General features: G+C 35.6%; 1 protein-coding gene across 4 annotated transcripts in view; it reads left to right on the forward strand.

The window, feature by feature from the left end:
• BRAF (B-Raf proto-oncogene, serine/threonine kinase) overlaps positions 1–13,468 on the forward strand; it is a 162,637-nt gene that overhangs the window by 93,967 nt on the left and 55,202 nt on the right. For all 4 annotated transcript variants that reach the window (XR_004351379.1, XM_032642648.1, XM_032642651.1 and 1 more), the window contains 3 exons: positions 5,297–5,445; positions 6,383–6,502; positions 9,193–9,349. Coding sequence is in view for 3 of the 4 variants with exons in the window: in XM_032642648.1 (XP_032498539.1) it covers positions 5,297–5,445; positions 6,383–6,502; positions 9,193–9,349 (426 nt within the window). In the remaining variant the exon portion in view is untranslated. The remainder of the gene's footprint in view (positions 1–5,296; positions 5,446–6,382; positions 6,503–9,192; positions 9,350–13,468) is intronic.

Raw genomic sequence — 13,468 nt, forward strand, 5'->3', positions numbered from 1 at the left:
GCCTTTTAAGTTTCACACAGAGGAATGTTCACAGATACATTTAGGTCTTCTAATCCTCTAACAAACTGATAATTTGTTAAAAGTAGTTCTTACCTTCTTTTAGGTGATTTTCCTTTTCCTCGTCCTAAGTTAGCAAGTTTAGGTAGGGTTGATCTGATTTTCATATAATTATAAACTAGTTTTTTCGTTTATAAATTCTTTTTTACATTTTAATCAAAGTATATTACATTTTAATCAAATGTATATAGTTTTTAAGATAGTGCAGAGGGGTTTACAAAAAAAATCACCTGTTGCCCTATCCCTTGTTAGCCTCTAATGCCACTCTCCAGAGGAAATCATTCTTTTTTTTTTTTATTAGGTCCCACTTGTTTATTTTTGTTTTTATTTCCATTACTCTAGGAGGTGGATCAAAAAAGATCTTGCTGTGATTTATGTCAAAGAGTGTTCTTCCTATTTTTCCTCTACGAGTTTTATAGTGTCCAGTCTTACATTTAGGTCTCTAATCCATTTTGAGTTTATTTTTGTGTATGATGTTAGGGTGTGTTCTGACTTCATTCTTTTACATGTAGCTGTCCAGTTTTCCCAGCACCACTTATTGAAGAGACTCTTTTCTCCATTGTATATCCTTGCTTCCTTTGTCATAGATTAGTTGACCGTAGGTGCGTGGGTTTATCTCTGGGCTTTCTATCCTATTCCACTGATCTATATTTCTGTTTTTGTGCCAGTACCATGTTGTCTTGATTACTGTAGCTTTGTAGTATAGTCTGAAGTCAGGGAGTCTCATTCCTCCAGCTCCGTTTTTTTCCCTCAGAACCGCTTTGGCTATTCAGGGTCTTTTCTGTCTCCATACAAATTTTAATATTTTTTGTTCTAGTTCTGTAAAAAATGCCATTGGTAATTTGATAGGGATTGCATTGAATCTGTAGATTGCTTTGGGTAGTAGAGTCATTTTCACAATATTGATTCTTCCAGTCCAAGAACATGGTGTATCTCTCCATCTGTTGGTATCATCTTTAATTTCTTTCATGAGTTTCTTATAGTTTTCTGCATACAGGTCTTTTGTCTCCCTGGGTAAGGTTATTCCTAGGTATTTTATTCTTTTTGTTGTAATGGTAAATGGAAGAGTTTCCTTAATTTCTCTCAGATTTTTCATCATTAGTGTACAGGAATGCAAGAGATTTCTGTACATTAATTTTGTATCCTGCAACTTTACCAAATTCATTGAATAGCTGTATTAGTTTTCTGATGGCATCTTTAGGATTCTCTATGTATAGTATCATGTCATCTGCAAACAGTGACAGTTTTACTTCTTCTTTTCCAATTTGTATTCCTTTTATTTCTTTTTCTTCTGATTGCTGTGGCTAGGACTTCCAAAACTATGCTGAATAATAGTGGTGAGAGTGGACATTCTTGTCTTGTTCCTGATCTTAGTGGAAATGCTTTCAGTTTTTCACCATTGAGAATGATGTTTGCTGTGGGTTTGTGGTATATGGCCTTTATTACATTGAGGTAGGTTCCCTCTATGCCCACTTTCTGGAGAGTTTTTATCATAAATGGGTGTTGAATTTTGTCAAAAGCTTTTCCTGCATCTAATGAGATGATCATATGGTTTTTATTCTTCAGTTTGTTAATATGGTGTATCACATTGATTGATTTGCATATATTGAAGAATCCTTGCATCCCTGGGATAAATCCCACTTGATCATGGTATATGATCCTTTTAATGTGTTGTTGGGTTCTGTTTGCTAGTATTTTGTTGAGGATTTTTGCATCTGTATTCATCAGTGATATTGGTCTGTAATTTTCTTTTTTTGTAGTATCTTTGTCTGGTTTTGGTATCAGGGTGATAGTGGCCTCATAGAATGAGTTTGGGAGTGTTCCTTTGCAGTTTTTTGGAAGAGTTTGAGAAGGATGGGTGTTAGCTCTTCTCTAAATGTTTGATAGAATTCACCTATGAAGCCATCTGGTCCTGGGCTTCTGTTTGCTGGAAGATTTTTAATCACAGTTTCAATTTCATTACTTGTGATTGGTCTGTTCATATATTCTAATTCTTCCTGGTTCAGTCTTGGAAGGTTATATCTTTCTAAGAATTTGTCCATTTCTTCCAGGTCGTCCATTTTAATGGCATAGAGTTGCTTGTAGTAGTCTCTTAGGATGCTTGGTATTTCTGCGGTGTCTGCTGTAACTTCTTTTTCATTTCTAATTTTATTGATTTGAGTCCTCCCCCTCTTTTTCTTGAAGAGTCTGGCTAATGGTTTATCAGTTTTGTTTATCTTCTCAAAGAACCAGCTTTTAGTTTTATTGATCTTTGCTATTGTTCTCTTTGTTTCTATTTCATCTATTTCTGCTCTGATCTTTATGATTTCTTTCCTTCTGCTAACTTTGGGTTTTGTTTGTTCTTCTTTCTCTAGTTCCTTTAGGTGTAAGGTTAGATTGTTTATTTGAGATTTTTCTTGTTTCTTGAGGTAGACTTGTATAGCTGTAAACTTCCCTCTTAGAACTGCTTTTGCTGCATCCCATAGGTTTTGGATTGTCGTGTTTTCATTGTCATTTGTCTCTAGGTATTTTTTGATTTCCTCTTGGATTTCTTCAGTGATCTCTTGGTTATTTAGTAACGTATACTTTAGTCTCCATGTGTTTGTGTTTTTTACTTTTTTTTCCCTGTAATTCATTACTAATCTCATAGTGTTATGATCAGAAAAGGTGCTTGATATGTTTTCAATTTTCTTAAATTTACTGAGGCTTGATTTGTGACCCAAGATGTGGTCTATCCTTTAGAATATCTTTGCTCACTTGAGAAGAAAGTGTAATCTGCTGTTTTTGGATAGACTGTCCTATAAATATCAATTAAATCCATCTGGTCTGTTGTGTCAATTAAAGCTTCTGTTTCCTTATTAGTTTTCATTTTGGATGATCTGTCCATTGGTGTAAGTGAGGTGTTAAAGTCCCCCACTATTATTGTGTTACTGTCGATTTCCTCTTTTACAGCTGTTAGCAGTTGCCTTATGTATTGAGTGCATATATATTTATAATTGTTATATCTTCTTTTTGGATTGATCCATTGATCATTACTTAGTGTCCTTCCTTGTCTATTGTAACATTCTTTATTTTAAAGTCTATTTTATCTGATATGATTATTGCTACTCCAGCTTTCTTTTGATTTCCATTTGCATGGAATATCTTTTTCCATCCCCTCACTTTCAGTCTGAATATGTTCCTAGTTCTGAAGTGGGTCTCCTGTAGACAGCACATATATGGGTCTTGTTTTTGTATCCATTCAGTAAGCCTGTGTCTTTTGGTTGGAGCATTTAATCCATTCACGTTTCAGGTCATTATCGATATGTATGCTCCTATTACCATTTTCTTAATTGTTTTGGGTTTGTTTTTGTAGGTCCTTTTCTTCTCTTGTGTTTCCCACTTAGAGAAGTTCCTTTAGCATTTGTTGTAGAGCTGGTTTGGTGGTGCTGAATTCTCTTAGCTTTTGCTTCTCTGTAAAGCTTTTGATTTCTCCATCGAATCTGAATGAGATCCTTGCCATGTACAGTAATCTTGGTTGTAGGTTCTTCCCTTTCATCATTTTAAGTATATCATGCCGCTCCCTTCTGACTTGTAGAGTTTCTGCTGAGAAATCAGCTGTTAACCTTGTGGGAGTTCCCTTGTATGTTATTTGTCGTTTTTCCCTTGCTGCTTTCAATAATTTTTCTTTGTCTTTAATTTTTGCCAATTTGATTACTATGTGTCTTGGCGTGTTTCTCCTTGGGTTTATCCTGTATGGGACTCTCTGAGCTTCCTGGACTTGGGTGGCTATTTCCTTTCCCATGTTAGGGAAGTTTTCAGCTGTAATCTCTTCAAATATTTTCTCTGGTCCTTTCTCTCGCTCTTCTCCTTCTGGGACCTCTATAATGTGAATGTTGTTGGGTTTAATGTTGTCCCAGAGGTCTCTTAGGCTGTCTTCATTTCTTTTCATTCTTTTTTCTTTATTCTGTTCTGCAGCAGTGAATTCCACCATTCTGTCTTCCAGATCACTTATACGTTCTTCTGCCTCAGTTACTCTGCTATTGATTCCTTCTAGTGTATTTTCCATTTCAGTTATTGTATTGTTCGTCTCTGTTCTTTAATTCTTCTACATCTTTGTTAAACATTTTTTACATCTTCTCAATCTTTACCTCCATTCTTTTTCTGAGGTCCTGGGTCATCTTCACTATCATTATTCTGAATTCTTTTTCTGAAAGGTTGCCTATGTCCACTTCATTTAGTTGTTTTTCTGGGGTTTTATCTTGTTCCTTCATCTGGTACATAGCCCTCTGCCTTTTCATCTTGTCTGTCTTTCTGTGAATGTGGTTTTTGTTCCACAGGCTGCAGGATTGTAGTTCTTCTTGCTTCTGCTGTCTGCCCTCTGGTGGATGAGGCTATCTGAGAGGAAATCATTCTTAACTTTCAATGGTTTCTGTTTCAAGCTCTTCTCGTGATTATTTTCATATTACTAAATAATAACTTTAAGCTACAATTTCTTATTTTATCAGTTTTAGACATTTACTTATGGCCAGTTCCATAGGGAATTAGATTATTTGTAACGTTACAACCTTCCTCCTCTTTTCACTGCTCCTCTGAAGCATTTTTGTTTTTTGTGGGTTTTTTGGTTCCTCTGTTGCATACCTTTGTAACTTTAAGTATGCCATTGTTTCTTGTTCTGTCAACACCAGTAAGCATCTGTTAACTCCTTTCTTTGTAGAGTTATTGAAGTGTACCCTTATTCTGTCTTTCACCTCTGTTTCTTCCTGCTCCTGTCATCTCTGCTTTTACTTTTATGTAGTAAAGCTTAATATTAGTTAGTCTTTTATTTATTTTCCATCTTCTTGACTTAACGAGTTTAATTGGTTAGTGGGTGGGAGAAAAATACATGTAGTCCATCTGTTATCTTGAATCCACCGGTTTTCATTTTAGTATCTTAGTGTTTAAGTCAGTTCTCATGATGTAAGCATATTAAAGATTTGTTATTTTAATCAAGAGTAAATAAGTTGGGCTTCCCTGGTGGCGCAGTGGTTGAGAGTCCACCTGCCGATGCAGGGGACATGGGTTCGTGCCCCGGTCCGGGAAGATCCTACATGCCGCAGGGCGGCTGGGCCTGTGAGCCATGGCCGCTGAGCCTGCGCGTCCGGAGCCTGTGCTCCATAACGGGAGAGGCCACAGCAGTGAGAGGCCCGCGTACCGCAAGAAAAAAAAAAGAGTAAATAAGTTGATTTCTAAAAAGATTCTGACTAGTTTTTGAAATCCTCTACGATGTTTTACTTTGCAGGTACGGAAAACTTTTTTCACCTTAGCATTTTGTGACTTCTGTCGAAAGCTGCTTTTCCAGGGGTTCCGCTGTCAAACATGTGGTTATAAATTTCACCAGCGTTGTAGTACAGAGGTTCCACTGATGTGTGTTAATTATGACCAACTTGAGTAAGTAATCAAAAAATTTTTCTTTTCTGTCTTCCACTTTACATTTAACTTTTCTTAATGTGAAACTAGTATGTCTTAGAGTCTGTGAAAGTTTTCTGTACAGAAGAGTTGTTACAGGGAACTTTTTGAAGTGTGGCTAGAGAGTAATATGTAGTATAGCCAATACTTCTCTCTCAAATTATAATTCTGGTTTGCTGTACATTTCATTTATGTTTTATATTCTCTTTTAATTAATAAAGATCCCTTGCCCATAGAAATCACTTTTAGATGGTTTGTGGGTGTTTCAATTAAATTAACCATTATATTTTTAGACTGCAGATTGGGGAATCTGGTTCTGTCAGCAATTTTGTAAATTAAGTGCTCTCTCTCTCTCAAAGTTAGTGTGCCTGTCTGTCTGTCTGTCTGTCTGTCTCTCTCTCTGTCTCTCTCCCTCCCCCCCTTCTCTTCCTCCCTCTCTTCCCCCTAGTCCCTCTCTTCCCCCTACTCCCTCTCTCAATAGATTGAGTCTATTTTAATCTTTTTTTGTGTTGTTACTGCTGCTAGTAAAATCTTATTACTTTTTTTGATTACTTGAGTAGAGGGAATTCAACTCTGTACTTTAAAGTATATCATAATGATATAACCTAATTTTTAGCAGTAGATACATTTTCTAATTCCTTAACCATAAAGCATGATTTTTCCCCTCTACTATGTAGAAATTTGCTGTATAGAGCAATTAGTTTTAGATTCTGAGCTTGCCTTTGAAAAGTACAATATAATTTTTTTACAGTAAGCCTTTAGGCAAAAATACAACTAATTGAATTTAACAGTCCTTCCTGAAAATGGAATTTGATCTCCGACATTTTTGTTAATTCTTTAAGGTATTCTGGTATATGAAGCTTCTGGGTTTTGCACAAGTTAGGTTTGTTTTTGTTTTGTTTTTCTTTTTGCCTCACAGTTTGCTGTTTGTCTCCAAGTTCTTTGAACACCACCCAATACCACAGGAGGAGGCCTCCTTAGCAGAGACTACCCTTACGTCTGGATCATCCCCTTCTGCACCCCCCTCCGATTCTATTGGGTATGATTTGATTCCTGCTGTTCAGTGACATGCTGTTTGAGCTGATTTCTTTGGAACTTTTGGCTAATTATAAACCTTTCCAGCATTTGGATTGTTAAATTAAGGATTTTTTTTTTCAGGTAATTTATCACACCAGTCAGCTAATTTACATACATTTGGTACAGATACACAGGGTTAAAGCTGACATAGACTGTTTTAGGACCATCCTTGAAAAAAATCAAGCAACAGATAATTTAGAGTCCCTGCCTTGTGCTCATTGCTTTATTTTTAATATCAGATATAGAAGTATATGATTTCCATTTAGAAAAGTAACATTAACATATGAGATAATGGCCGACGATTTTAAAATAGTATATAATTATAATCTACAATTTATAATATATTATTTTAAACTGTGTGATAAATATCATGTTTACAGGAGAAGAGAGAATAGTGAGAGAGGGTAGTCAACATTTAATCAAGAAAGTGGGATTTGAACTGGACTGTAAAGAATTCTAGAATCTGAATGAGCGTAGGAGCATGGTGATGGTGGGGGCACAGGGGCAAGGGGAGAAGGGAGGTACAAGCAGCATATCTTCATCTTCTAGTGTACCCATTTTCTTTAGATTTGCTAATAAAATATATTAGATTTAATCCAGGTTTTTGCTTTTCTTACTTAAAGACCAGTGTCCTTTGCATACATATTTCTGACTTATTGTGTACTACATGTTGCTGTCATAGTTTTAATTCAGTAGGTTTCAAGAATGACTTGCTGTCAGTACACCAGATCAGTTGTGTTAATTAGACTACCCTATTCAGTTGTAGTAAATTCAGGCTTTTTCCACTTTTAAGTTCTAACTTAAAGTATGTTACTGCTTTGAGACTTTAAATCACCTGTAAGTAGTGTTTAAAAAGTGAGTGCACTTTCCAAAACTTTTTAAAAGCTAATATTGTCACTTCTACGTTCTTTTTACCTGCTCCCCATATCCCTTGCCAGTGGCTTTTATTGGCTGTCTAAAGCAAAAATACAGACAGCTTTGTCACAGACTAAAAATTTCTCAATTATCAGAATAAAAAGGACCAGTAGAACATGCTAATTTTCTTAAAGGCCAGTTCCATCAGCCTTACCTATAATTCTCATTGGTTTATAGCAGTTTTTATTTATTTATTTATTTTTGCGGTACGCGGGCCTCTCACTGTTGTGGCCTCTCCCGTTTCGGAGCGCAGGCTCAGCGGCCATGGCTCATGGGCCCAGCCGCTCCGCGGCATGTGGATCTTCCCAGACCGGGGCATGAACCCGTGTCCCCTGCATCGGGAGGCAGACTCGCAACCACTGCGTCACCAGGGAAGCCCCTATAGCAGTTTTTTAAAGTACATAATACTTTATTATTTTTATTTCCCTTCTAAGTGGATTCATTTACATAAAGTCAAAATTTCTTTCCCTACCCTTAAAAGTGTGCTTCAAAGAAGCACAGATTCTTGTTCAGATTCTATTAACATATTTTATTTAGAAGCTTTTTGTCACTATTTGGCTTCTTTGGCTGTTTCAACCTTTATTTAGTCCTTTTCTACTGTATTTTCTTCTCATTCCTCTCTAAACCCTCTCCCGTCTTAAAAATGTCTTTTTACTCCCTCAACATTGTCTTTCTGGCTGTCTTATTAACCACTAGATAATGCTGATTAGTTACAGAGTTTGCATAAGATGGGGTGCAACATTAACCAATCTCTGAAGAGAGGCTGTTAGCACTGAGTCATTCATTGGTCCTGGTGGAGCTCACTAAGACAGTCACACCTCGTCAGTCAAGTGACACTCATTTCTTAGCTCCCTAGGATATTCCTTCTGAGGGGCACAGACTTCTCACAGGTGCTTACAATCTATTCTCAAAACTTTAATGTGCTCTGTGAGTGCCAGGTTCATTTTGGGAGCAGTGAGAGATCATAGACTTTGTTTTTTATCCACAGTACCAAAATAGGTCACTCTGTCACCTGTTTTGATGGTTTCATCAAAAAGCAGTTTTTACAAATATTTACTTTAATGCTTAATATATTATTTTCCTGTGTGTCTTGTATCGATTATTGGTCATAGTAAACATTTCAAAATATGAGAGATTGAGAATCATCTTTTGAATTGGAAATGATCTTTTGCTATTATTGTTCAGGATTTTAATTCAACTCTTGTATAAAGCAATAGGTATATCTTTTAGGTCATGAAAAACACATGTATGTTTTTAAAAGATTTATAATTTCCTAATATTGATACTTCCCATAAAAAGTTCATTTTAGTAACTTCAACTATCAAGAAATGGCAAAGGTAGAAAAATTGGCAGACATTATTAAGTCACTGCCTACCTAGAGCATTTTTGTATAACTTTAAAGGACAAGAGTTTCTTCAGCTGATTAACAACAGGTAATTTTTAGCCATTTGTAGATTTCTCTGGAGTTTTCTGGATAAGAATCAGTGTTCTTATCATTGATACTCCCTGGAGTGTCTGCTTGAGCAAAGCAGCTTTGTCAGTGTTAGTTGCAAGCACATATTAGTTTTTTAAACTAACACTTTTAAAAGCCATTACTGCTGGATTTTTAATGCTTTATTGTAAAGATTTTATTTGAGTATATGAAAACAAGAAAATCTTTATATCATCCATTTTTCTATGTTATTATCTCTATAAAGTTGCTCTGAATCTTATCTTCCAATCACTTGATTTTTCCAGGCCCCCAATTCTCACCAGTCCGTCTCCTTCAAAATCCATTCCAATTCCACAGCCTTTCCGACCAGATGAAGATCATCGAAATCAGTTTGGACAACGAGACCGGTCCTCATCAGCTCCAAATGTGCATATAAACACCATAGAACCTGTCAATATTGACGTAAGTATCCAGCAGTGCTTGAACTTAGAAAATTCAAGTGTGTTTCTTTATTTTTTCTGCTACATTTATAATATAGATCAGAAATAAGTGCCATCTTTCATTTATCACAGTTATTATAAGTGATAGACTTTTCATGAATTACAAATCAGAAAAGCCTTTTCATCTTCTCTGATGACATAAAATATTTAACTGGCACCAAATTATAGAGTTATTCTTATTTTTTTCCTTATGACACCATCTCTGTAAAAGTCTTATCTTCATTTATTTAACACATAATCCACTTGACCATTTTGGGGTAAAGAAAAAATAAGAATACACTTGCATATTTCCTATTTAGATCAATTTGAAATCTTTACCTAAATATCTAAAAGTTTAACTTTGAGTTAAATAACCCTTAAGGATTAATCATTACTTTATGTACTTCTCATGCAAAGCTACCTTTTACCTTCTTTACTTTCTTGAGTATACCATTGGATTGCATCTCTGCACAAATCAATTATTTTAGTCTCCTTCTGGGGCTGGTCACTCTTGAATTTTTTTACTTTCCCGGTTTATCTTACACACTATAAGTTAATTATGTACATTAGTGTCACTTCTTCGATTTGACCTTAACTCCTGGACAGCAGAAACCATTCCTAATATAGTTTCCTAACATAGGAACTATTAGGTATTAGTTGGCACCTAACATAAGAGGTCATCAAAAAATATTTGTATTAGTAAAAGGGTTAGAAGACAAAGCAGAGGTCTGTTTCCCATAATATAGACCAGGAATCAACAAACACTTAAAGGGTCACATAGTAAATATTTTAGGCTTGTGTGTCATGTGATCTCTAATGATAGCTGTTGAACTCTGCCACTGTAGTGTGAAAACAGCCATAATACATTTTAAACAAATAGGTGAGGCTTTATTCCAGTAAAACTTGAGTAAAGCAGGTGGCCAGCCAATTGTATTTTGCCAGTCCCTGCTATGGACAAAATAGAAGGAAGAGATGAGAAAAAAGATGAGATACGCAGGATCAATCCAAAAGGACTGGTTCATTCAGCTATCAATACATCATCTCAATAACTGAGTTACTGAAGAGAATAAAGAGCCCTTGCTGTCTGAGCTGTGGTGGGGTTGGGATCACTTCTCCCAGAATTTGTACTTTAGGATAAAAAATGTGGGTTATCCTCAGTCTCTGTCTGTAATAAGCAACAAAACAAAAAAGCCACCAAATTTGTTTGCCTTGGAAAGTAATTATATTTAAAAAGGAATTTGAAACTGTTTCCCCATGTAAGCAGGATACTGAAGTTACTGAGGGGTCATGTGTATGTTGGAGGACAGGGGTTGTTCTCATTATACCGACATTCCTTATGTGAGTGCTCATAAGGTTGAGTAAAGAAGCAAAAATTATCCTAACAGGAAAATAATCACTAATTAACAGAATCCCTTAATATTAGTCTCCACTCACATATCCCTCCCCATTTAATACCAGCTTGCATTCCAGCCCTTTTCCATCACTATCCAACATTTCAGTGAAAACATAAAGCACATTGATTGTGAATATGACAACAAAAAAAAGATTTTATGAAGACAGTGAAAAAGTCACTTGGTAGAACTGCTCACATCTTATAAAGTCATTGAGAAATAAGGGTACAGCAAAATTAAATTAGTCCAGTTAACAGTAAAAGAGAGAAAGTCTATAAGGATGACAAGAGAATAGGCTTTTCAAGTGAAAATGATTTAAATATCATAGGATTGATGGAGGGCTTTGAGGGAATTGATGAAGTCCTTTAAATTTTTATAAAAATGATTATGATTGTGATGTAAAAGATGAATATGAAATTAAGAATTTCAATTTGTGCTGTCATAAGTTTGATATTATTACCAATAAAAACTTGATTTTTTCTGTATTCTAAGGATTAGCATACTGTTGAAATTATAACTTAAAGTTTTGTTGAATGTAAAAGAAAATTTTTTATAAATCTTAATTTCATTTTTCAAGATACATTCCCAAGTCAGACTTTCTTCCTATATTTTACTATGAAATTTTTTCTCTATTTTTATTGGGTTCATTTAAAGTAGCCTTAATATCAATTTTTCTCAACTAATAAGTCTTCTTCTATCTGGCTAGACCTGAATACAAAGGAAAAAAAATAGGAGAGGGAAATATGGAAATAAGGAGCTTGTGTGAAATAAGAAATCAAATCTTATTTTTACGTTAGATCTATTGTCAGTATGTTCAAAGTTGTTACCTTTGTATTTACTTTCAAAACTGACGTTCTTTTAGACTATTTCTCTTTATGTCTTAGTGTTATTAAGTTTCTCCTATTCTCTTAGGCTTGAACATTTGGAGTGTCATCTTTATATCTTGCTTTTTCATCTTCCCCTATAAGCAAATAGTCATAAGGTATCACCTTTCCTTTTGATATACGTCTCAAATTTGTTATTACTACTACCATTTGGGCCCATATTTCTTCACTTGAACTACTTATTACATTAATCTCCTAAATAGATTTCCTGCCATTGATTTCTCTCTGCCCATTTCCATTTTTATTGCTGTTATCAGAATAATTTTTTATAAGACCTCTATCATCATCTGTTCCTTTGTTCCAAAACTTTCATTTACTTCCCATTGAAAAATATAAACCTTTTAGCATTTCATTCACTTTCAGTCATTTCATTCAATTTCAGTCATTATTTGTCATTTATTATTCCAGTAAACCAGATTTAATATTTACTCTGGTATAGGCACTGTGTCAGAATAGGGAATTAAGATGAATTAGCACAGTTTTTGCGCTCAAGGAGGTCACAGTCTAATGGAAATGGATGAATCAGCCATATAAATAAATAAACACAAAATATACAGTGATAGTTTATAGAAGGGGATGATAAACCCTACCTGGTTAAATCTAGTAATGTTTAGCAGAGAAAGGACAACATTTAAGCCAGACTGTAGCAGATGAATAGGAAGGAGTTGGAGTTTATTCAGTGTACTTGGTGGGGGTTTTAAGAAGGAAGGGCATTTGTTAAGGAAATGGTATGTGCAGAAATATAGAAGTACCTTTATGTGGGTTGTAATGAATAGTTGGTATTGTAGGAGTTTAGGGTTCAGGAAAAGGGTGGATAATGGTAGAGGATGAAACTAAGTAGGTAGAGTCCACACTGAAAGACATTATGTTATTATTCTGAGGTCACTATAGTAGTTGGTAATAGGGGGTCCAATAAACTGAGTGGGAAAGAAAGTGATCAGCTCTTTACTTTAGAAAGTTCTTTTGAATTAGTGAGAGATTTGATAGGCACGATTGTTAGGATGGATACTGTAAATGGCTACTGTTAATGCTTACTATGTGCTAGGTACTTTACATAAATTTTTTTATTCTTTCCTCACAAACACTTGTGAGTTAAGTAGTAGTATTTTCCTTATTTTACTGTTAAGAAAATTAGATTTAGAGATATCAAGAAACCCCAGATCACACAGGTGATAAATGATTGAAATGGGGTAAAACCTGACCTTTCTTTTTTATCTCAATCACTGTTCTATATAGTAGTAGAGGAGAGAAGCGAAAGAGATGAGAGGTAATAAAAGATAATGCCTAGGGACTTCCCTGGTGGCATAGTGGTTAAGAATCCGCCTGCCAATGCAGGGGACACGGGTTCGATCCCTGGTCTGGGAAGATCCTGCATGCCGCAGAGCAGCTAAGCCTGTGCACCACAACTGCAGAGCCTATGCTCTAGAGCCCACGAGTCACAACTGCTGAGCCCGCGTGCCACAACTTCTGAAGCCCACGCACCTAGAGCCCGTGCTCTGCAACAAGAGAAGCCACCGCAGTGAGAAGCCCATGCACTGCAACAAAGAGTAGCCCCCTCTCACCACAACTAGAGAAAGCCTGCACACAGCAAAGAAGACTCAACGCAGCCAAAAATAAATAAGAAATGGTAATTAAAAAAAAAAAGATAATGCCTAGAGTTGTCTGGCTTAGGTGGATAGATAGTATTTATTCTATCCATTAAGATAGGAAATGCCAAAGGAAGAAGAACAGGGTTTGTAGAAATGAAAACGTTAACTTTTATTTTGGACATCTTGACTTTAAGATGTCTGTGGAACTTTCCTTGTTTAGAAGTGCAGTAGCAGTTGA

This window comes from Phocoena sinus, chromosome 9 (assembly GCF_008692025.1).
Source record: "Phocoena sinus isolate mPhoSin1 chromosome 9, mPhoSin1.pri, whole genome shotgun sequence".
NCBI lineage: Eukaryota > Metazoa > Chordata > Mammalia > Artiodactyla > Phocoenidae > Phocoena > Phocoena sinus.